Source organism: Drosophila rhopaloa, unplaced genomic scaffold (assembly GCF_018152115.1).
Source record: "Drosophila rhopaloa isolate 14029-0021.01 unplaced genomic scaffold, ASM1815211v1 contig_155, whole genome shotgun sequence".
Lineage (NCBI taxonomy): Eukaryota > Metazoa > Arthropoda > Insecta > Diptera > Drosophilidae > Drosophila > Drosophila rhopaloa.
The window spans coordinates 25,954-49,868 of record NW_025335034.1 but is presented as its reverse complement, the minus strand read 5'-3'; the positions used below and the strand labels follow the sequence as shown (position 1 = coordinate 49,868).

Here is a 23,915-nt window from a genome sequence, read left to right as displayed (position 1 = left end):
TGCAAACTGACGGCAAAAATGGTTCTGTGTCAGCTGTATAAAATGGCGGCAATATAAGTACGAATGTTTAAACGTTGCCCCAGAAAATTGAGAAATAATGCAAATATTGCGAGCAATAAAGTTGCTTAAATGCGCACTGAAAACGGTTCTATTTAAATCCGAGTGTGTTTAAGTTTTTGCCAGCAGATTTGCGATTTTGTTGAATTTTTTTAATTGACATGCCACAATGCCGGCCATTATTTGGGGGCATTTTTGGGGAATTTCGCATCACCGGATGCGGATGCGCACAATTAGCATATGGATGAGGGGCATCTGGCGGGGGCAGAAGCATCCGCTTTCGGCGCCGCTTCAAATTAATTACGCCAATGCACACGAACAAGAACTGAGACAACAAATGCGGCACATGTGTCACTTTTTCAATTGAGCCCGATTCAAGCATACAACCAGTGGCAAAAGTTTGCTTGCCGCCTGGCTAAACTGAAGAATCTTGTCCGTTGTTCTGGCATTTGCAACATCCGCTGCAGACTTGCGGCAACACCAACCACACAGCAACACCAGCTAGAATAAGGATATTTCAAAAGTTGGAAGACACCCTTGCAGACAAATAAATTAACTACAGATATATTTATTTTAAACTTATAGTTATATTTCTATATTACTTTAAATAAATAACTATAAATGTAGTTCATTTGAATTTTAAGAGAAGTACATATGATTATTAACTAGAAATCGATTGTCGGACGTCTTGACAATGTTATGATTATGTTATTTAACTTGTGTTATCCGATTTAAATTTAAAGTGCATTGCTTGGACTTAATAATGTCGAAAAATTGCATAATTATAACGTCATAAATTTATCACAAACGAAGGAACCCAACCAAACAGCAAGTGTCACATAGCTATGAAATGCACCTTATCAACCAAAGCAGAATCAAACTTTAAGGTCGGTCTTAGCCAGAGAAATGTAATTATTTACTGTTCAACAAGTCTGTCGGGTCTCAATAAACTGCCAAGTGGAAAGTAAAAGGTCCGGCATTAGCCAAACACATTGCGAACAGGCAATTAATGCTAAAATAATGTTTCCATCTGACCCAGAGTCAACAGTTTTTGGGCGAATGGCGATGCAGCATCGAAGATATTCGTATATATACATATGTATGTAATGAAAATGTTGGATAAAAGACGCATTCCTTGGGGCAGAGCACATAATTCAGGAATTAATTAATCAACTTGATATGTGGCAGTCTCTGTGAGTGTGTGCTAAAGTGGAAAAAGCAATAAGCCAAGAAACCATGGTATTTAGCAATAAAACAAATATGCAATCTATATCGGTAAATTGTGTTGGCGGCAAAGGAGGAGGTCAGTCAGATTTCAACTGAATCGGTTGCATTAAACGAATCAGCATGGAGCAAATGTGTGGGATACTTCATCGCCAGTTCCCCAGCCCCGTTAATGAGTCATTGATGCGCACACAGGATAAATACCAACAGCCAGGACCCCGGGAATCCGGGATTCGAGGGATCGGGAATCGGAGAAGGTTGGAGTAATCGCAGTGAGCTACTCCTAGATGAAAACGAGCAAAGCCGCACAACAGCCATACATATGCAATAAATTGCTCCATGGCACGTTGCATGTTTTCATTTTAATTGGTTTTTCTTGTACAAGTCAATGCCTGATCCGAAGGATGAGCTCCTTCCTGGGGCCAATACCGTTTCTCAATACCAAGTGCAAATGGCTGTAACAATGATACAGGGAGGAGGCAGTTACACTGGGAGAAAATATGTAAATATATGTACGTGCGTTAAAATTTAAAAGAAAATTTAAGAATAATTTTATAGCTTTTAACAATTCGATGAATATTGCTCGAAGTTAGAGAGATAAGATTGGAGTACATATCTTAAGTTTTGAACTATTTAAAAACGTAAAATGAATTTTAAAATATCGGTTTACTAAATGAAAGTGTTAATGAGAATATGTTATGTAAATAGAATAAAACCTATAAATAAGAAATTCAAATAAATAGGTTATTTTCAGTGAGCATACTTAAAAATACAATCCAAATTTACTTTCCACTTCCCCAACTGATTAAAAATTGAATTTTTCCAAGTGCAGGCGTAACTCAGAGACTTTCAGAAAAGTGCCAGATTAAACAATTAATTGATGGAATCTGTGAATACTGGCTTGCATCACAAACCGCTTTAAGCAGCAAAAACCTGCCACTGAAAGTCCAATCTAAAATCGCATTCTAATTGATGAAGGATTTCCCCAGCCGAGCTGGCAGTTGCACTCGGCTCTGTCATAAATCCTCAAAAATCAACGCACTGATTAACGGACGACAAATGCGTCGACTACGTGTTGCGAATGCGGATGTGGATGAGGATGAGGATGAGGATGTGGATGCGGATGATGGAAGGCTGCCATCCAGCCATCGGGCAGGAGCGGCGGAGCTAAATGAGAAATGAGATTTGGCCGGAACGAGAATGAACGGATGCTGGCCACAAAACTAGCCAAAACTCTGTTTCGTTACAATCCGTGCGGTTGACCTTTGATTAGCAACAATAAAAGTGCTGATTGCCGGACTGATTGAACCACCTACCATTCTGTGGGTCGAATTATGTAGATTTGATGAACAAATTTTAGATTGAAAACGGACACCCGCAACAATATTTTGTGCAATCAAGGCGCCCGTAACAGGGCAATGGAATGGGCTTGCCCAGGTAGCACGGCCCACCAATCTGGCCAGCAAACATAACTAACCTGCGGGACCAGCAACGGCAGCTTGTTGTGCAATTTTGATGGCCCATAAAGCTGACTTTGTTCGGTTTAGTGGCCGTTGCTATGCGTTACTCTCCACAGTTTTCCGACTCTGACTCTGGGTTTTATGTGTGATTTAACGGCAGTTCGAAGCTGTCGTTTCGTGTTTGCTTTCCATTTGGCCCGGTTGCCAGGCAGGGACAGTTCATCCGATACGATACTATTCGGTGCCAAGAATCCCACTCCGCCCACAGTCACAGTCCAATCTACAACGCTCGCCCAGAAGTGTGCTGCGAATTTTTCAAAGTAAACGTTTTCCTTCGCACTGGGAAAATAAAGATTTATGTAAAATTTGACGCGTAAAGTTCAACAAAAGCAGACCGTATTCCCACCAGTTCTTCCAGCAAATTTCGTATATTTATTTACCTTTTTTTTCTGCCATGTGCTTTGTGTTCCCGAAAATATGCAAATTCATGCAGGATTTTTACAGCGTGGACCGCACATAAATTCCCACTCATGTGGGTAAATTTCTTGCTACCAAGGCTGGTCAAAAGCGAAATCTGATGGCTTCCATCGAATCTGAGGGCGAGTGCCATAGATTGCCTGACATTTGTCAGGAGTCAAGGGCAGGAAAGTGAAAGGACTTAACATTTATATAAATGCCAGAGTTTCCTTCAATTCTTGTGAAAATCACACTCAACAGTTGTCTGGCTAAAAATGAGACTTCTTTCCGGCAATGCATCAGGGCTAAAAGTTGAAATGGCTAATGGCATTGTCCATGTCTGATGACTGCACTGCAAAAAATAAACAACATTTTAAATCTCATCAAAATTCACCACTCATGACAATTTCTTGAATTGAAAATTTGCTTACTTTAGACATTTTGTTTAAAAACCTATCTGTATAATTAAGTTTCTGACTAGAGTGCCTTTTTAGTACAGAGAAAATATATTTAACTTATTTTAATGTTTTTTAAAATATCAAATCCTAACCTTTTAAGGGTTTTTAAAGGATTGGATACAAAAAATGCATCTTGTAAAAGAAATTTAATGCTTTCTCTCGTGATACATGCTGCTCTATTTTTTGCCTGTGCTTTTGGTCAAAGTGTTTCGCATGAATTATTCGCATGCTGCCAATTTACAGAGCCAGGTCCGAATTAAAAATGATTTACAGGCTGGCAGCACTCCAGATTCAATGTGTATTTAACGACAGTCGCAGAGATCGGCCCTTAAGGTCCAGGGCCTAATTAAAGAGTGGGAGGTGGAAAGCCCTCGGTGGCAACTGGGTGGGAAAACGGCGCTTAGTCACCGCAGACGTTCATAAATAAAGGAGCAACTCTATAACACGCTTCGTCTGCGCGAGTTTTGCTCTTTTGATTCTATTTCCCGGATACGGATACGGGGTTTTTCGGTAATTTTCAGCTTATGCTGGCCTTCGTTTTCCATTTCATGGCCAACTGCGTTGCGGCATGCAAAATTCCACTCCCAACTGCATAACGAGTACAAATACCAGTGCCGATGAGAATGGGGAATGGAAATGGATATGCGAATGGAAATGGAGATGAAGATGGAGATGGGATAATGGGGGAAGGGCAAGTGGAGGGGGCGTGGATACGGGGGAGTTGGCCACCAATAATACTCGGAAAATGCTTTTTCGGTTTGATTTCGCTTTCCTCTCGTTGGCCATTCATGAGTTTTCATTTCATTTTCGCTTATTGCTTACATTTTGCGTTCTGTTGCTGGGTTTCCCATTTCTAATTTTGTATTTTCTATGGGGATGTGTGAGGATTTCTCTTTCACAACAAAATAGTTTTGGTTTACCCGCCTGCACTTGGCCCCAATGGAGATAAGAGGAGGGAGACGGGAAAACGATTTTCCGAGGTGCAAGTGTGTGAGTGCGGGATCTTTGCATGTAAAATAAAAGCTTTGCTGAAATTGAAAAACTTTTCCAATATCAGCTTTTTCTTGCTTTCGTTACCCATTTTATTATTGCATTATATTCGTATGGGAATGCAGCTTTGCGGATATTTTTATTGTTTCATTCCAGTGGCTCCTTGTGGGCGGGGGGCGTGTCATTTATGATTTGCAGCTGCACTCCTAATCCCTATTCAAATTGAAACTCAACGATTTTTGCCAATCCTGTCAAGTCAGGTGAGACGTATGCAAATTGAAAATAAAGTCCTACATGTCACCCAAAATCAGAGAACTTAAAACAGAGAAGTGCAATTTTCGGGGAAATCCATTTAGCCAGTCGGAAATCCGATAATGGCACGTTTTAATGGCCACTTTTTGCCAGCCGAGTCAAAAGCTGGCCAAAGTTTTTCGCTAATTATCCCAAAGGCAAGAGTGTAATTCCCTTTTTTTTTGGCAACAATCAAAACTGACACTTGGCAGCGGAAAAGTGGCCACATTGGGGATAAACAAAGGAGGAAAAAAAGAAGGCCGCATAAAGGGTACGAAAATTAAGGGAAATAAAATTAATGCGTGGAAATTCATAAGCCCCGGACGTTTTTCTGGCCCAAGCGAGTTGGCAATTTGAGGCACATTAAGCGACTTAATTACATGCGGCCATTTAATTTTATTTTTCTTGGCCATGGAAATGGCCCTGGAAATGGCTTTTGCACGCATTTAACTCGCAGATTGCACTTCCGCTGCAGTGACAGCTGCATCAAATTGACGTTTGTATGAAAAACCATAAATCAGCCCGGACAAACGCGAAGTCCTCCGAGCTGCGGGTCAAGTCCCGACTCATATACAGATACTGCTACGGATTCCGGTCCAGATTCAGAAATCAGGACATCTTCTTGGCCTGACAGCGAAAAAGGACACTCGCCGCCTCTCGGGCCTTGCGTCATATTTAAATGTATGACTGCGTATAAATAAAAAGTTGTCCTGCCAAGGACTCTGTCAGTTAATTTCACGCTGCCAGGATCTGCGAGTAGGCCGGGATGATGAAGTGTGACTGCCCACGGGGAGGCATTATATAAATGCACAGCGAAAATTTACTTTGCCTCATTGCACGTTTAGTTGTACATAGATGTCGCCGGTACATAAATTTTTATTTAACCGATATATTTTTTATCAACAAACATTTAAAGTTTACATTGTTTTATTGATATCTTTTATAAAAGCAATGTTAAATAAATTAAATGATGTGAATGAAATTTGAATTTCGAAGTTACAGTATCCTTTCTGCACAAAATAATGTTCCGTGCATGAACGGAGAAATATAAACCGAACATATTGCGACGTAGAGCTCAAACATAACTGCAAGTTAACCCTTTGGCATATGCGTATATGTTTTACGACTGTCATAGGGGCGGCCCAACACCAATTGACAGCCATATTTGCCTATCTTAATTCCTTGTCACAAGCGAAATTGGCACTTCCAGTGCGAGCTGTGGGTGGGAGTGTTACTTTGGGGACAGCTAACTGGCCGATAACAGGGAACAATTAAAACCGGAAACAAAGTCACCGCATGCGGCGAAAATCACCACATTCCGCAGAAGGTTTATCGCCAAGTACTTCTTCGGCAGGAAAAGGAAGTAAATGGGCAGCTATCTGAGGGAAACTTTCTGCTGTGCAGCCCAACAAAGTGGGTGGGTGGGCGAGAGACACCTGGACGACCTTGAGCGGGTGCAAGGTTCCCAAAATTCTGCGCAGCAAACACACACACACACAGATACATTCGCCCCAAATCGCAATCTAAATTGGCCAAAACACTTGAATTCGATACATCACCAATTGTAGCTCATTAGCTCATTGTTGGTTTGCTCTTTTGATATCCGGCTTTAATTGTGAGTTGGCATTGTTGCATTTAACGCATTAGGCGAACAGGCTGCCCATTTCCCCTTCATTTTCCTGAAATTTCGCATAAAAGCTCTCTTTAATTCAGCGGAGCACCCTATTCGCAACGCCTGCGCTCTCTTAAGAGCTGCTCTTAGTTAATTTTGATTAAAAAACAAGTTCTCTTTGGTTTAGCATGAAGATTCGGGTTATAAAGCAACCAGCTGTTGTCAGTAGAGATACAACTCGATTTCAAAAAGCTTTTGTCACTCAACTATAATTTCAGCTCACGTTATGATTAAGCCATCTTTTCTTTTAGAACGAATTTAGATGCCACTGTAATCTTATTTTAAGTATAATAAGATTTATTGAGAAGCCATAAGTTTTACTCAAAAGTCGTTGCTTATTTCTTGTGATTGACTCACTAACTTAAAATAATAAAGCTATTGGGAATACAAAACCATTATATAAAATAGAAAAAGTTTACTCGTTCCTATCAAATTTTCTTGGATGAGAGACCTTTATATTTTTTGATGCTATAATATTTTTGTAGCTCTTTTAGTCTTTTTAAGAGCCATTAGGTTGCTCGCATTGTCACAAAACATATCTTCTTGTATGCCTTCAATAAACCACAGACATAAATTTGAATCGTCCTAATGGGAATGTATGGCTTAAAACAAAATTTCATTCAAGTGCCTACCATAATTAGCATCCCAAAATCAAACAAAATGCACATTTCATTTACAAATCAATATTCTTGTTTTATTGAACACAATACTACAACTAGCTGATCGATGTTGAATGCCGATTGGTTGGTTTAACAGGATGACAATTTTAGGTGGGTGGCAAACATTTGATACAAATATTCGTCTGAGGCATGAATAGTCCGCCGCCTAAGCTTCTTTTCTTTATAATCAGAAATTTACAAGGAATTTACAACACATATGGCATTTGTTGGGTATTTAAATAAGATTCGCTAGGGTTCTCGCGGCGACAGAAGAGGTGATGATGATGAATCCTGGTGGTTGGCTAATGGCACTACACAGTAGCTAATAATGGCCTAATACATTGAGCGGCATTTTGGATTGGCGAATGGGACGGGAGAGGGGGCGGGGGGCTGGACATTCAACCGCGCCACGTCAACAGGCTCCATCCACGACTGGGTTTCTTGGTGCTGGTGGGCACCTCGTCCTGCTGCTGCTCCTGCTGCGGATCCTGCTGCTGATCCTGCCGCTGCTGATTCTGCTCTATATAGGTGCGTAGTATGGTATGCTTGTGTACGGACTTCTCGAACTCGGCCGCACTTGGCCGATACGCCTCGAACTTGTGCTGGTAGCGGCCTGCCGACTGCGATGGCTCCGTTGTGTAGGCGTGGCTGCCGCCCCTCGAGGCGCTGCCAAACGAACTGCCGCCGGTCGTCGATGGGGATGCTGGTGGTGCCGCTGCCTGTGGGTTGAAGGGGGAGGGACGGAAGGGTTGCGGGGTTTTGGGATTACTGAGCGGTCGGTTGTTGTAGCTGAGCTGGCCATTGTTAATGTTGTTAGTCGGCGGGTTGTTATTGGCGGTTTGAGTTTGACTGGGGCTGCTCTTGTAGCCGTACTCATACGTTTCAATGCTGTTGGCTCCATAAACGCTGTTGGCCGCAGGCGAAGCTCCTGGAGCGGCGCAGAGTCCTTGGTAGCGGGACGAGGGCTTCATGCCGTATGTGGAGCACGAGGGCTTGCCCACCTCGTAAGGATTGTAGCCCACCACGTTGCCACTGCAAGGATAAAAAGCACAGATCATTAGCATTTGCCATTAAGTTTTTTAATAAATTAGAAATTGTGAAATTTTTAGGTGGACAGAACTGTCTAAATTATAACCGCAAAAAAATGGTAAAAAATAAAAAAAATTGTATTTCCAAAATTGAAATAGCTTTTAGATCTTTTTACATAATTATAGCGATTGGTGGCATAGAATCGAGATTTACAATATACAAATGTAAGCTAAATTTGATTTCAAGGGATAAAGAACTTATTTATTGTTAGGTTATTAAATAGATTTTATATATTTAATTGACGAAAGATATATAAATTAGTTACGATTTGCCTAACAAACAATGAGATTGATAGCTAACTTACCCCGGTCCGTAGTTGCAGACGTAGAGCTTGTTGTATTTGCTGGTGTCCTTGTACTCCGCGTATCCACATCCCACCAAGCTGGTCTCGCCCCAAACGAGCTGCGAATAGTGACCAGTTTTGGGGGACCAGGCGTCGCCGAAGGAGTACTTCTGCACCTCGTTGAACCAACTCTGGATGCGCGAGGGGAAGTCCCCGTCATCGGCGTCCAGTGGCGCCGTACTCCAGATGATAGCCAGATTCTGGCCCATCGTGAAGCGATCTGTTGATAAATAGCATTAACATATTAGCGTTGCTTTTATTTTATATTTTAGAAATTGATTTTTGGGAGATGCAGGTGCTTGGTATGCAAGGTTAGTCTTAGTGTTTTAAAAGCTCTTCGTGCAGGCAGGAAATGAGAAATATAATGAATCTTAAAACTAGACGAATTGGGATGGCCATTAATTACTTCTCGAATTTTAATAACTTTCAAAATATTTGATCTCTAGTCAAATGAGTAAGATTTACTTTAAAATCGCTGTGATTAGTCATTTAAATTTTAGGCAGATCAAACTGATTCATTTCGTAGGGTATTCCCAAGTGATTAATCAAAGAACTTCGTTTTAATTGGCAGTGAAAGGTGTCATAAAAGTTGACGTTTATATATTAGTCTTTCAAGTTAATATCGATGTTCTGTCAAAGAAAGCTACGTCTAAGGGTTTAATGACCATCCCAATGAGCGTTACCGTATCAAGTAGACCTCGAACCGAAAGATACGCGCCACATGCTTTGCGCGAATTCGGTTCAACTCCTGGATTTAAGGTGTGGGGATGGGATAAAGAATGGGGGGGGGGAGGGGGTCTATAGAACCGGACGACTTACTTATTGTGCGGTGCGGATCGTGTCGGAACTGGCAGTTATCGGCCCACTTCTGGGCTCGGGCGGCCAGCTCGTCGTCCCAGACGATCTCGCGCATGTTCTCGGCACCCGGCTGACCCGGATAGCGTCCCGTGGCCACGATCTGCCGGAGGCGATTGTGCTCCTGCAAGATGATTGATCTCTCTTCCGTGGTGATGCCCGATGCTGAAATGATTAGGTCGAGATTTGCATAAATTAAAAGAGTCGCCGAGAAGAGGAATTATGGGGGAATATGCATGAGACACGCAGCTGGGTGGAGAATGTTATCATTTCTATTTTTGTTTGCATTAAAATGCTTGGGTTTTTGGAGATTTCTTCGGGCTGGTGTTTCTCCTTTAAACGTGGAGAGTTGGAGCCGGTTTCTATCGAGCTAATATTTGTTGAAATCTCAGTCGCTTTGGCTCTGCCTCACAGAAATCCCAAGTGGGGTTGCCAATTTACATTGGCTTTTGTTTTACATATATTTTAATTATTGGCCCAGCGACATAATATTCCACACATACGTGTGCTCCAAATTGTCGTCGGCGATCATTGTTTTATGTAACCCAGCCGGTTGGCCGGATCACAAGACATCTGTGTCACTTTCCTTAAAGCGTTTGGCTCCCCGAATCCAACCGGTTTCGATAGTGTTTGCCCGTTAAAATAGAACACAGAACGAAACAAAGGGAAATAAAATCGAATGAAATGCAAAAAGCGAGCGGCGCGTGCTGTGTTCTAAGGCGTCAATTAGAAGTCGCACTGATAGCCATTAGCCGAATTTGAATTAATGCCAAAGTCATGGTCCTACGGCGCCTGACTCATGACGTTGCTCTGAAGTGTGTCAGCCAATCAGCCACGAAAAGTGGACGCAGTTTAAGCCGAATTGCCCCGGGGTGTTAATTACCCGGAGATCGGCCGAAAAGGGGCTGAGACGGAAGTGGATCCCTGGGGAGTGGCCCCATTTCATTTAAATAATTACGCGCGCTTAATAATTTTTAATAATTATAATAATGGAGCAGGCGATGGGCGCTGATTGCCCAGCGCGACGTGATAGCATTTAAGCCAGGCTTCCAGGCTTCCAGACTACCGACTCCAACTGCCAACTGCCAACTGCCAACTGCCGACTGCCAACTTGACCATGGCTTTTGCCGGCCGGTCAAGTGCTGGGACGTGTCTGTCGGAATCAGATTTAAAGTCAGACAACTTGACGCGCCCCAAGTAAATAAATTGGCAGCTTCGCCGCCGCCGCCGCTCACTCAAATATATGGGTCTAGATGTCAAACAAAAGCCGAGAATGCTAAACACGGCGTTTGCCTCGACTTAATCTTAATATGCTCCCAAGGCTGGGACTAAAAATAGCCCATGAGCGATCAGAAGACCGAGGAGTCAAAACTCAAAGCACCAGCCAGGCCGCAGCTGTCAAATTATGCTACATTTGTATCAATGCGAAAACCGGTAGGCGAAAGCCAAAACCCAAAACCAAAAACTAAAAACCAAAAGCCAAAAGCCAAAAACCAAAAACCAGGCCCAGAGCTGTGTGTTTAAGTCAGAGCGGGCATCAATCATCCGGCAAAGCCTCGTACTTCTCGTGTTTCTCGTGTTTTGTGTATCGATGGTGCGGTTGCATTGTGGCGGGCGCTATGCAAATTTGTGAACTACCTTCGCTGACAAATTGCACATAAAGCTGTCGATCAGTTTCCGCTTACGGACGAAACAAACCGCTGAGATAATGTTGACAACGAAACGTCAACAGCTCGCAGTCACTTCTGCTCGCTGGCCCGAAACGAAACGAAAGACTCAAGCAACGAACTTGCAGTGAAACGAGACCGCTCAGCCAAATGCCGACAATATGTTAACAAGTGCTTAACTGCAGCCCGTCGTGGCCAGGCGTTGACTTCACCTTGAACAGAATTAAATAGGGAGCCAGGGAGGGGGGATAAGTGGCAAGGACCCCGCCGCATTTAGCGCGAGTTAATTTTCATAGTTATGCTTTATGTTTCGTTTCATTTTCATTTATCATTTACTGATTATCACTACAACTAGCCTTGTGCCCCTCCACATATTTAATTACATTATTAGCACGGCCGGCTTTTGATTGATGCCGCAGCAAAACGCTGCGCTTAACAGCCATGATACCAGTGACATGCGATTAACTCGGGTCCCCAAAGGGACCACCATTTAATCCAGCCGATATCGAAGACAAAGCATAAAAGCAATCATCAATCAGCAACGCACACGCGCACTATAAAAATCTTTTTTGTTTTCATTTCGCCTTTTTTATGGCAGATTGGGAATTTTTGGGTGTTTAAGCGCCGCGTGTGCAGAACAAAGAACATTAAAACGATTGTTTTTTTTTTTTACCATTTCCAGCTATTTCTATTCCCAAACCGCATAAGTGTGGCTCGATCAGCTCAATGACCCATTCAAAATCGAGTGTTTTGTATAATTTTGCAAGCGCATTTGTGACGCCTGGTAACTTAATTTGTTTACAAAAATTTTAGCTCGCCTTCGTGTGGCAATTAAAATACCAAAGACAGTTCAATGAGCGCTTTTTACACGCCTGATTATTAGACGCCACTAATCGTTTTCAAGGGTTCTACGAGGCTCCTGCTCTGATCTCATTCGATTTGAGACGAAGTTGAGTTGAGTGGCCTTTTACTGGATGAGCCCCCAGTTGACGGGTCAGCCACCTAATATACTTTTAATTCATTTGGGCACTGACAAATATTATATAAATTATATAAACCCGATATTTGAACCGGTTTCCATCCCGGTCCAAGTTTAAGTAATATGCCGCTCGTGCTTGTTGTTTTTCTAAACTATTTATTATGCAATAAATACACAATTTAAAACTGGAAAATGAAGAAAGGTGACACGTTTGCGCGTCTATTTTTGGTTAGACCTGCCAAACTGGCCGACAAAGAAGCATTTACATATTGCCCAAATGGCACACAAGTTCTCGAGCGGCCCTCGCTAAAAAAAATAAGTTTACGGGCAAATATTTGCACTTCACTGTATTCATTCACGCAGTAAATGGCTGAAACGTGTACTTAAAATGGACTAGAAAAAAACCTCAATAGTCATGCTAGACATGCCCTGAAATTCTATTTTCTATACACCCAAAATTCCTGAGCTGCATATAGATTTTTCGGGACCTTGGGGTGAATTACTCGGATTACTTACCAATTATCTTTCCATTGCAGGCGAATGCCACTCCGCAGGAGATGATCATGATGGTTGTTAGTAATAGCGCACTTGGCTGCATCATTTTGGTTATGTAATTTTAGATTTTAAACAACACGTTGATTTGATTTATATTTTGGGCACTTTCTTAATTTTTCAAATATAACCTTTTCATAAATGACAGTGTTATATTTGGTATTCCATACACTTTAACTTTGAATTTTGCTAGCAATTTTTTATCACAATTTTGGACGGTTGGGGAGGTGGGTGAAAAGTAGCCGCCGTTTGCCAGAAACCGAAAAAAGAGCGCCACGAAAAAAAGCCGACGACTCCAACTCCACTCTCGTGTACGTGCAGCTAGACTTGAAGGCGTCGCCTGTTTGGTAAACCGCTCGGCGGCGCCAACGTTTTTATACCGCCGAGCAGCGGCAGCAGCGGCGGCGGCAGCGGTAAAACCAGCAGCGGCAGCAACAGGTAAAGAAGCTACCGATCGGATTCCCCCACCTGCGAAGTGAGAAAAGTGAGAGAGCGATGCTAAGATCGCCGCGCAGTCGCAATTTGCCCGCCAGCAACTTGTTGCCGACACACCAGCAACATGTTGCTGCTGCTGCTTCTGCTGCTGCTTCTGCCGTGACGTTTTGTGTTCTTTAACCGGCGTAATTGAAGATTGAACTTTATATTAATCATCCGGCTGGTTCGGCAACAATCACTCGCCTTCCCTTCGCAAGGGGGCGTGGCAGCTGGCCGGGTCGCTGGGAAAACTGCGAAAACGGCGAGCAGGTGCCCTGAGGGCAGGCAGTCGAAGCTTCGATCATTTCGCGTATCATTAAAAACCAATAAAAACACCCAATTAAATGCACAGTCGCGGCGCACAAGAACAAATGCCACTTGATCCTTTCACCATCATCATCGCTAGTGGGGCATTCACATATGTACTGGCCCTGTTCGCTGTTGCTCCGCGCATTTCCGCTTCGCGCTGGCTTCTTGCCAAAATAATTACGCGTACAAAGCCATTAACAAGTACAAACGATTGCGCCGGCCCAGCAGAGCCTTCTTTAAACCAAAAGAGCCCTATCGATGCACTGAGAAAAAATTGAAGCCCCAAAAATATTTAGGAATTCAACAATGCAAAAATATTTATTTTCTAAGAACTTGTGATTTTGTTGATGTTCTGATGATGAATTGGCGGAACCAAGCTTTGATTGAAAACTTAAAGTTTTCTTAATGCTTATATATTTCTTGAAAAAATTAAATTTATTGAGTCTATGATATGAAAAATAGATTAAGTCACGCCATGGAGCTAGGATAAACATTCATTAAATTCAAATATTTCTTAATTTAAGACCATACTCTTTGAGAAAAAATTGATTGGAATTTTTAAAATAACATATATTTAAAAAATAATATATAATTAAAATAATAATATATTTTATATATATATGTTTTCTTTAGTGTGGCAATTGCTAACTGGTTCTGTTTATTTCACCTCGTTTTAGTGCCGCTGATGCCGCTGACCATGTTGATGCCACACATGACGTTTTGGGTGAGGGTCCCAATCTCGGGCTCGGACTCGGACTCGGGCTCGGTCTCATTCCCATTCCCAGATTCGGGCCCAATCCCAGTGGCAGTGACAGTTGCAGTTGCCAATCCCAGGGACCAGTAACCAACCACCAACATCCAAAAACCAACGAGCAAAAACCGGCGATCGGCGATCGGAGGTAAGTGATCAGCGATCGGGCACCGGCAGTGACGTCTCCGCTGGTCTGCTGATTTATTTTATTTCGCGAAAACTACATAAATATTAAAAATTATGCTTTACAGAAATATGAAATAAACATATGCCCGATACATGTTCTTTGATGTTCCTCTTCGCTGTTGCTGTTGCTGTTGCTCCCCAGGTTGTCGATGTTTTTGTTTCGCGGGTAGTTTACATTTCCTACTCGAGTGCGATTTTATTTGTGCTGGAACAATACCCATGCAGCTGAGATTTAAGCAAACATTATTGGCCTTCGATTGTCGGTGTTTGCATTTCAATAAACCTGCGTGAATCTGTCCGATCTGTCTGCGTACATTCATGCATGTTAAGCGAAGTAAAAAATTCCCAACACCTCATTTAACTCAATTTAACAGCACTTGGCATCATCTGCCGGTTATCGTTGTTGTTTCTGCTGTTTCTGTAGTTGTTCCTCCGATTTGCCTTTGTGTAGTTTTATGACTCAATTTAATGTCTTTCTTGCGTTGCGCGTGTGCTGTCCATTTGGACATCGGATGCCACCCACCGGACCAACATGTTTCATTCTCTTATTTTCATTCTTTATTTTGGCCATTCGGTTGGTTTCCCCTGTTTCAACTTATCGCAAGTCGGAAGAGGTGAGTACTTTCCACTGACGGGTGCATTTTAATTTTTATAAAGTCATCGCTACACTTTTGTGACTCATGCGACCCAGTTGTTTTTAATCGATGCAAGGAAAGTGAATCGTCCACTGATTCATTTGGATGGAGAAATATCACTGGATTTCAGTTAATAAATGCCGTGAAAGCATTTCTTGGAAATTAAGTAAGCAACATGACTATTACACCGCCAATCCTAAGAGACATCCAAGATTGGAAAGAAATAATTGATCAATTTCTATAAATACCACTAACATTATATGTATTATGTCAAATTAATGGAAAAAATCAAACAAATTAGGGGTTAATATACCAATTTTATGGAACTGTGGGAGATAATTGGGAGTGCCGAAAACAATTTAATTTAAGATAACGTTTATAGCACACGCTTATATTCTACTATCCGAAAATAGACAATTTAATGGCTTCAAAAAACGAGTTTCTCTTTGGACCCCCGCATGCTGAGTATATGTTTTTCTATATTTTATACTTCTAGATAAAGAAAGTAAAACAAGACACCGGCGATGGCTGAATAAATTGGTGGCTAAATTTAGCTAATGAATATGCAATACCAATTGCCCACAATCGGTTAGAAAGTCAGAATGCCGTCCATAAGGTCATCAGCCATGTCATCGCAAATCGGAGATCGGGACGAACACGGGTTTTCCATTTGATGATATAACTATATAACGAACGAAGGTTGCTGATAATTTCTCTAATCAGTCACTTGGCCGCCGTTTGTTTATCGCGGAGATCGCCTTGCGGAACCACTCGTATCGTCTATCGCAGCTTGCGAATATGATTGCCAATTGACATTTGCTCATAACTACACAGGTTCCGCCCCTGGCGCTGTCATTGGGTCCGATATCGTTATTATTATTGTTGTCAATGCGCCACTTGGCAATGCAGGTGTCAAGTGTCGGCGGCGCATCCTTGTTGTGGAGGTGCTATCGCTTCCGCTGCCATAAATCTTCCCCAACTGACTAATGATCAACACTGGCTTAGGCAAAATACATAATAAATAAAGAGCACATTTGGGACAAACCCGGAGGCAGAGATAAATGAGGGTGCGGCAGGTGATCTTGTTGATAAGTCAATCGAAACATTTTTATTAAACCAAATTCAGTGAGGGATCTTAACCCCCTTTTTAATCCATTTGACAAAACATTTCCATTAGCACTTCAGTTTTTTGCTCTCGACGGGGACAACGACTATTATTAAAATATAATTAATTGCAATTGAAAGCTGGCTGCCAGCCAGTCTGGCTGACAGACGAATAATTAAAATGTCATACAATAAAGTTGTGAGTGGCGAGAGCAGCTCCATTAACAAATTACGGAATTGGAATCGAAATCGAAATCAAATTCGGAATGATAATGGTAATGGGAGCTGCTCCATCATTTTGTTTTTCACCACCAAACAGGCGAAATAAGTCAATAAGCCAAGAGCAACACGTGTTTGAATGAATGAATGGCCGGTGTCGTAAAACCATAAACAATTTTCATTAGAGAAACGTTTTCATTCTTATGCTAAATCGATTCATATGCTGATCAATCTGCGCTTGTGATTCTTTCTTAATTTTTTTGAACTTGTGCCGGCACAGAAATTGACAAGGGTCTCGGCGGGGGAGAAGGGCAGTAGGGAACTGGGAACTGGGATATATGCGCACACACCTTCATTAATTCGCTTTGGTAGCCATCGTTTTTTCATTAAAAAGCCGTCAGCGTACAATAAATTTTGACCATTTTTTGTGATCTGGTGATTTTTTTTCACTTTGCGCCTGCTGAGCCGATTTCGCCCCGGCTCTTTATAGGCTTCATTATGGGCCCGATCGCTGTATGTATTTATTTTGCGCAGCCAGGCGACAGAACATAATTTTAACGCTCTTTATCGCGCCGCTCCGCTGCGCATGCGCGGCGTTCGACACTCGATGCGAATATTGATTTATGCCTCGCTTTTTGCACTTTATTTGCCGTCTTGGAATGGAAATCTCGAAACTGGCATTCGAACTCGGTGGCTAACTATATCAGCGCATTTGATCTTTTGCCTCTGCTGCTTTTGACATCCGATGAATTCATAAGAGCGACACGACAACTTAATCAAAGCTAAGCACCTATCATAATTTATCAATTTCTGTCAGCCGGAAAAAAACAAAACAACCCGAAAGACAGGAGAATACAATACTCAAATTAACAAAACTATTATTACTGCCTGACTAACGGTGCCACGCTGGAACCATTGGTGGTCCGCCGGTTCTAACAAGCCCGGAATACACATATATATTTCATATACATATCTCCTCTGATTGGAGCCCCCGACTTGTGAGCCGCCACTCGCTCGCCTTGAGAGCGTCTTGCTGCTTTTCGGCTGCCACTGTACGTTCCATTTAATGGCATCATAATAGAGCATACTTAAGCCAAACGTATCTATTATCTGGGGATCGTCTGCCTGCTGGCTCAGCAAAGGTCAAAGCGCGGAAGTTCAGCGAAACCCGAACGGGATCGCGATGAATAGATACGGCATCAGATATAATCCAAATGTGAGAGGAGTTTCGAGCCACATAACACTGTGGGAAAAATAGCAATTATAATATTGAGCTAAAAATTGTATAAAAATTTTAGGAAAAATTACCTTCAATCAATCTTAAAACAGTCAGAACAGAGCAGTTAAATTCTAGCAAATATTTCAAATGTTGCATACTATTGAACAAAAGATTGAACCCGCTCATAGCTTATGGTTTTTTTTTTATATTTTGGGTGATCCTACTCTGTAAACCTTAGAAATAAGTTTCAGGGACAGATTTCCTTAAGATATAGTGGCCCGATTGGATCTATTTTTTGGTTTACCCTCCCCTTTAAACTATAAGAAGACATATGAAATATTTTAGCCATAAATCTCAAAATCAAAGGCATATGTCTAAATAGAAAGTCAGTCATAAGATTTACCGAAATCATCTTTTTAAGAAATAAAATAAAACAAATATAATGCTAAAAAAAAATCATATATTGAATTTGTATACTGCATCGAAACTGTTTTAGTAATAGTTTTGAATTTTCAATAATACATTGTTATTAAAGGAGTTTTGCCCAGTGATTATTAATAGTTTTGCGGCAGAGTAGGGGAAGTACGGAAGCTTAGCGATGTTTACGTACAATAACTTGAAAGGTTTAATCTTATTAGGTTTAACCTGTTCGAAAACGTTTCAGAGAAAATACTGGACGTCATAAATTTTGAATGTCTTTGCAAACATATAACCAGGGGAACTTATCATAACTAATTACAAAATTACAGAAGCTTAAATGCCACCAATGTTCTTAAATACGTCATTGATCAACCTGTTTGGGAAACTAAAACCAGCTAATAAAAAAGTTTACATAAGCTTTACCGTTATTGACGTTTTTTAATACATCATAAAAAAAGGCGAAAATCTTTAACGTCATCATTGTATCTTAATACCCCTTTTCCTAGGGTAGAATAAAAAGCAAAAGCGCTAAACTTCATAATTCTTAATTAGCGTGGACACTGAACTAGAAGTGAGTCGCGAAACTTGTTTGCACGATCCGATCGGTTATGCTGAAATGACAAATTATGCATAATCAGCCTGCCAGACGAAGTTGTAGTTTCACAGAGAGATTCACACAATTAACGAACAGATTTATATATTTTTCTTTCAAACGAGACCAGGGAGTACAACAATGGCCGATTCGACAGAAAAACAAAATGACGCAGGTGGTTGGATGTTTGGATATATGATTGTTGAGGCCTCAGGATCTGTTGGGGGACTCCGTCTCGCCCTCTGGAGATGGTGGCTGCTCTTGGAGTCGGCCGATCACATCCACAAGGATCAATCCGCCCACGAAGCAGAATCCGGCTGCGTAGAGGTAGAAGATGGGGCTGTTGGGAAAGGAGTACTCCTCGTCCTGCCAGGACCCCTTGAAACTCATCCGCTGCAGGTCGACCAGGGCCGTTCGCATGGGCAGCCACTTGTTGACCATCACCTTCCCCTTGAAGATGATGGGCTTGCCGGCCCCGAACCGCCGGGATCCCCTTCCCATCTGCTTGTTCCGCACGGCGGACTGGTACTGCGACCACACCGTGTACACATGCCGCCCCGTGAACGCCGTCTCCGGCGGAGGGGTGGACTGGTGCTGCATCCGCAGGCGGGAGTCGTACAGCTGCCGGGAATTGTGCCGGTGGAGCGTCTGGTAAGCCTCGCAGACCTTCATGAAGACCGCCGGGTCGCGGGTCTCGCAGTTCGCATCCGGATGGTACTTCTTCGACAGCTCGATGAAGGCCCGCTTGATCTCCCGCTCGCTGGAGCCCACCGGCACGTTCAGCACCTGGTAGTAGTTCTCGATGCGGGGCTGCGACATCGGGTGGCTCTGGTACGTGAATCTGGAGCCGTAGCTGGCCAGGTGGCGCACCGGTTGGCCGGCACAGGTCTGTATCGCCCTCAACATTCACGTGAATTTTGCAAATCCCAAATCGTTACTGTAAAAATTCTAAATTTTTAAACCTCTTACTCTCGCATGAAAAAGAAAAATGTATTTATTTGACTGTTCGACAGCCGTCAACTAATCTGATCTGGATGTGTAGTGAGTTTTGAGTATACATGAATTTCACCTGATCGAGGTTAACTTAAGTTTAGTATCTGAGCAAATTAGTATTGTGCAAAAAACAAAAACTTAGAATTATATTATAAAGTTTTAAATCCCATTTTAAGATTGAAAAAAAGGAGGTCGTAACGACTTATTAATTTCGTAACTAATAAAGTTTTAGTGATTTATAAATAGAATAGGGGACTAGGAAGAGTCCTATTAATTTGCATTTCAAATTGAATAATTGTTTTATATCTAACTTTAGTGTATAAATGATTTATATTTTTCATATTCATTTATTCTCATTTCTTGAGTTTTATTTCATAACTTGACAAGTAAAACTTGTTCTCTGAGTTTTATTTTCCGCTTTAAAAATAACAGTTAATTTTTGAGTTTTATAATCAAAAAATAAATTTAAATTTAAATAATTAACAAGGTGAAGAGCGCAAATTCGGAACCCCAATAACGTAACCTGACTCAGCATCAGGGCGTGTTAAATGCCCCATATTTGGCCAGGGGGCGACAAACTTTTTTGTCAACAGCCCCGAGCGATAAAAGATCGACCCTGGGCTATATAAGCGACCCCATGGCCAATTCTGTAAACAGTTGTGGTATGATTTGTGGGCCATTATCTCTTTGTCTGACCTTCCGGAAGTGCCAACGAACTTGGCAATGAATCTTCCACGCTTGGAGCGACGCGTGTGCTCTGCATTTAGCTTGATAACCTGATAACTCATTTTATAGAGCTCACTCAAAGATTTGGCCAAGAAGTGTCGCATGTGTGGGTGGAATCGTCGAGGCAAGTGGGTCATTTCTCTCGCCGCTGGAGATATAAACAATTCCATTGAACTCGCATTTTGCCCACTGCGTCAGCGGTGATGGGTTTGGATTACGTCGAAGGTGGCTAAAAATATTTGCACAACACATTACTATAATTGTTTTTGATGGCGCATTATACGCAGTTTGACAATTTCAAGCGAATCACAATATTTGCCCACCCAGTCATTCATTCACCTACGAATTAGTGTGGCCATAAATGGGCTTATAAATAGAGATGCTGCTGTTTATTGCTTCCCGGGAAGATGCACATCTACAAACCACTTTTTTCAGTTGGAAAAACCTGCCAATAAATTTCTTTGTTTTTTTCAGCAGACTCTGACTAACATCGGTTAGTATTCATAAATATATGATTGAAATGGGTTTGAAATAAATACATACCTATTTAGCTACACAATTCCTAAACACAAATTATATTCACCTAAAAACTTCAAAATATAATATTTCCTTAATAATGCAAAATTTTATTTGTTTTTAAATTATTTTTAAGAATTATTTCTCCCATAAAAATTAAATTTAATTAATAATTATCCACAATAAAGACATTTGGGTAAAATTAAAAATACTTTCAAAACAATTCTTCAGTGTAATACCCCATAAGTTTGTTCCAACCTCCGACTTGACTTCATTTGTATCTTGGTCGGGAATGGAACCCCACCTGCTAATTGGTTTCGGTTGAACTGGCAGCTTCTTGGAGTCCCAGGAACAGTGACCTCGAGGCGGTGAGATCCCAAAACATTTCGCGAAAAGCTGTGAACATTTAATTGGAATTGATTAAGCCGCCGGGCCGGTTGTGGATGGGCAGGTCATTAGCGATTGGCGACTTTAAATGGTTTCAAGTCGCCGGAATCCCCATCTATTTATACTAGATCAAAGGGCTGAACTGAACCAACGGCCATTATCATCGTTCGCGCGTCACTGTATTGCTGGGTTGGGTGTATTTTGGCAGCATCATTTGGCCACAGCCCATATGTTAATTGACACTAACAATTTGTTTCACCAAGACGAGGCATCTAGCCACGTTTCCGTCGAAATTACCATAGCCAAACGCAGTTTGCCGGCGAGAAAGCCTGATGGCCCGGCCAAATGCAAAATGAAAATTGGAAACAGGTTCTGTTTCTATTGAAGAATTAGCTGGCCCATCCCATCCCATCCCATCCCCGCAGCAACCCAAACCGAAGCGAACAGAAGATTTACGACGGGTGGTGACTGGTTGTCTCCGCCGAACGCTGGCTCATTTATCTGGCCAAATAAAAGATGCGGCCGCCCCTTTCTCCCCGACTTATTTTGACGGGCCAAGAGTTTTTCATTGGCCTGTCTGATGGCCAGTTTACGACGGTTTCTTTCGGGGCCGGGGCTCCATGCTGGGTCAATGGACAGGAACGTTGCCAAGAAGTCTGCGCCGGCTATGGCTCATCGATTCAATTCGGTTCGATTCGATTCGATTCAATTCGAGTTGGTTTATCGAGTCGCAACACGGCATTCGGCGAAATTTAAATTATTCATATGTCAGGTTGAAGGCTGCTGCTGCTGCCTTTCGCGTGTAAAAACCTATTTGATCGCAAGATTAACTCCGTTCGGCGATTGTCCGCGGATCAATTAAAACTAAGTAATGGCGTGTGTGAAACCGGCTAGAAACGGAAATACACAAACTTCGCAAATAGCCAGAGTTTGCATCAATCAAGTGGAACAGTTTTATTAGTATATTTGTTGAATATTTTAATGGGGGAAGTACGAGTTTCCGATGTGCGAGAAGGTGTCCAGCCCTTGTCCTCAATCGATTTCTTACTAAACTACTCAGTTTCAAACTGCGTTTCGAAGCCCTGGGATTTTCGTTCCTAAATTCGTCTTGTTCCTCCTTGTCTCCTTTAAATTATTATCTCAGTTTCCATTTCCTTAGCCTAACTATCCTTCAATCAGACTTTCCGTTGCTTTCCGAGGAAGTGATATGAATGGTGCCCTGATTAACTATTAACTTTAAGTGAGAGGTATTTAAAAGGACACCTTTTTAGCCACTAATGAGCCAGGTCTTCAGGTAGACAAACGTTGAGGTGACCACCTCGGTTATCTGGTGCGCAAATTCTGCAAGAGAAGACACAGAAACATCATAAACTTTACTAAATATGCCGCGCACAAAGAGACTTAACGATTGTGTACTCAAATACTCAAATAAAGTGCCCGCCAACTGCATTCCTAATTTGCATTTACAGACCTGTGGGCTTTTCTCTTTAGTACCAGCAACCATTTTGGAACCAAGCCCTAATGACAATGCATCGTCTTCCTATACTCTAGCTTTTAATGGAGTCCCCCAATTGTGTTTATATCTTAAGTTTTTAAAAAATATTTTTAACTTTAAAACTTATCTGGTTAGATCTTCTTTTTACTAGTGGTTAACCAAACTCACAACTGGCTTGAAAGCGAATTATTTAAAAGAGTTTAGTTCATCAAACATGTGAAAAAATAATATGCGATTTTATTTACACGCTAACTATGACCAATTTCATTATTCCGAAAATTATTTTAGTTAAATAAGATCGAATGCTTGACTGATAATAAAAAAGCTACCCTTTGATGAAATCAAATTTGATAATTGTTATGTTCTTTTTAATTTAGCATTATAAGAATAAAAGACCACTCCTAAACTGCTATAAGTTTTCGCACCATAATCATTTTCAAAATCATCATAATAATATTTCTTTGAATAATACAAAAAATTTTTTTCTATTAGAATTCTAGATATTGGAATCAAAATATTTGACATTGGTATGTTATTATAGATAAGAAGATTAAAGATTAAGATAGATTAAATGAACAGAAATAAAATAATTTGTAGATAATTTTAATATTGAAACAGATTTTATTTCTATGAATCTAAGATAGAGCATGACATATTCGTTGTTCAGCTGAGACCAGATAGACTTTCTACAATGCTCATGCTTAGTCTCGGGTAGGGGACACTTTAAGTTTTATTACGGGCGCGAAATGGTGACCATAAAAAGCAACCCTGAACCAAAACCCTGGGCAAATTGACAAATGTTGGCACGCAAATTAGGGGGACTTGGGGAACGGGGGAGCACGATGGTGGGCATTTATGGGGCACCTTTCGTTTTAATTTGCCGTGATTAATTTGCATATTTCGGCCTGCACTCGGCATGCGGAAATGGCGGCATAATTGTGGATTTATAAGCATCATAAATTAAGTTTTCTGCACTTCGGCTTAGTGAGCCGTAAATATGCGATTTTATTTGGTGTTTATCATTTCAGTTTTTATTGATTTAATGCAAATGCAAAGTGCCGTGTAATTAGCAGCCAATAAGTTGGGAATGATGGAGCTGTTGTCTCAGTTGAGAGGCGCTTCCTGAAGATGATGACT

The 23,915-nt window shown here is 41.5% G+C and overlaps 2 protein-coding genes across 2 annotated transcripts; both read right to left on the bottom strand.

Moving 5' to 3' along the window:
- Positions 1-7,287: 7,287 nt before the first annotated feature.
- Positions 7,288-13,086, bottom strand: LOC108050216 (scoloptoxin SSD552). Its single transcript, XM_017131779.2, has 4 exons — positions 12,717-13,086; positions 9,519-9,719; positions 8,661-8,919; positions 7,288-8,299 (listed from the first exon to the last, which is right to left on the bottom strand). The coding sequence occupies exons 1-4, from the start codon at positions 12,799-12,801 to the stop codon at positions 7,666-7,668; spliced, it is 1,179 nt and encodes a 392-aa protein (XP_016987268.1). The 5' UTR covers positions 12,802-13,086; the 3' UTR covers positions 7,288-7,665.
- Positions 13,087-18,749: 5,663 nt separating this feature from the next.
- On the bottom strand, positions 18,750-19,681 carry LOC108050219 (chaperone protein DnaJ 2). The gene has a single exon (XM_017131782.1). The coding sequence runs from the start codon at positions 19,565-19,567 to the stop codon at positions 18,872-18,874; it is 696 nt and encodes a 231-aa protein (XP_016987271.1). The 5' UTR covers positions 19,568-19,681; the 3' UTR covers positions 18,750-18,871.
- Between the last annotated feature and the right edge of the window lie 4,234 nt (positions 19,682-23,915).

Coding starts and splice junctions, on each gene's coding strand:
- LOC108050216 (XM_017131779.2), bottom strand. CDS start 12,801: ATGATGCAGCCAAGTGCGCTATTACTAACAACCATCATGATCATCTCC. Junction 9,720..12,716: donor CTGCAATGGAAAGATAATTG/GTAAGTAATCCG, acceptor TAATCATTTCAG/CATCGGGCATCACCACGGAA. Junction 8,300..8,660: donor GTCTGCAACTACGGACCGGG/GTAAGTTAGCTA, acceptor TTATCCTTGCAG/TGGCAACGTGGTGGGCTACA.
- LOC108050219 (XM_017131782.1), bottom strand. CDS start 19,567: ATGTTGAGGGCGATACAGACCTGTGCCGGCCAACCGGTGCGCCACCTG.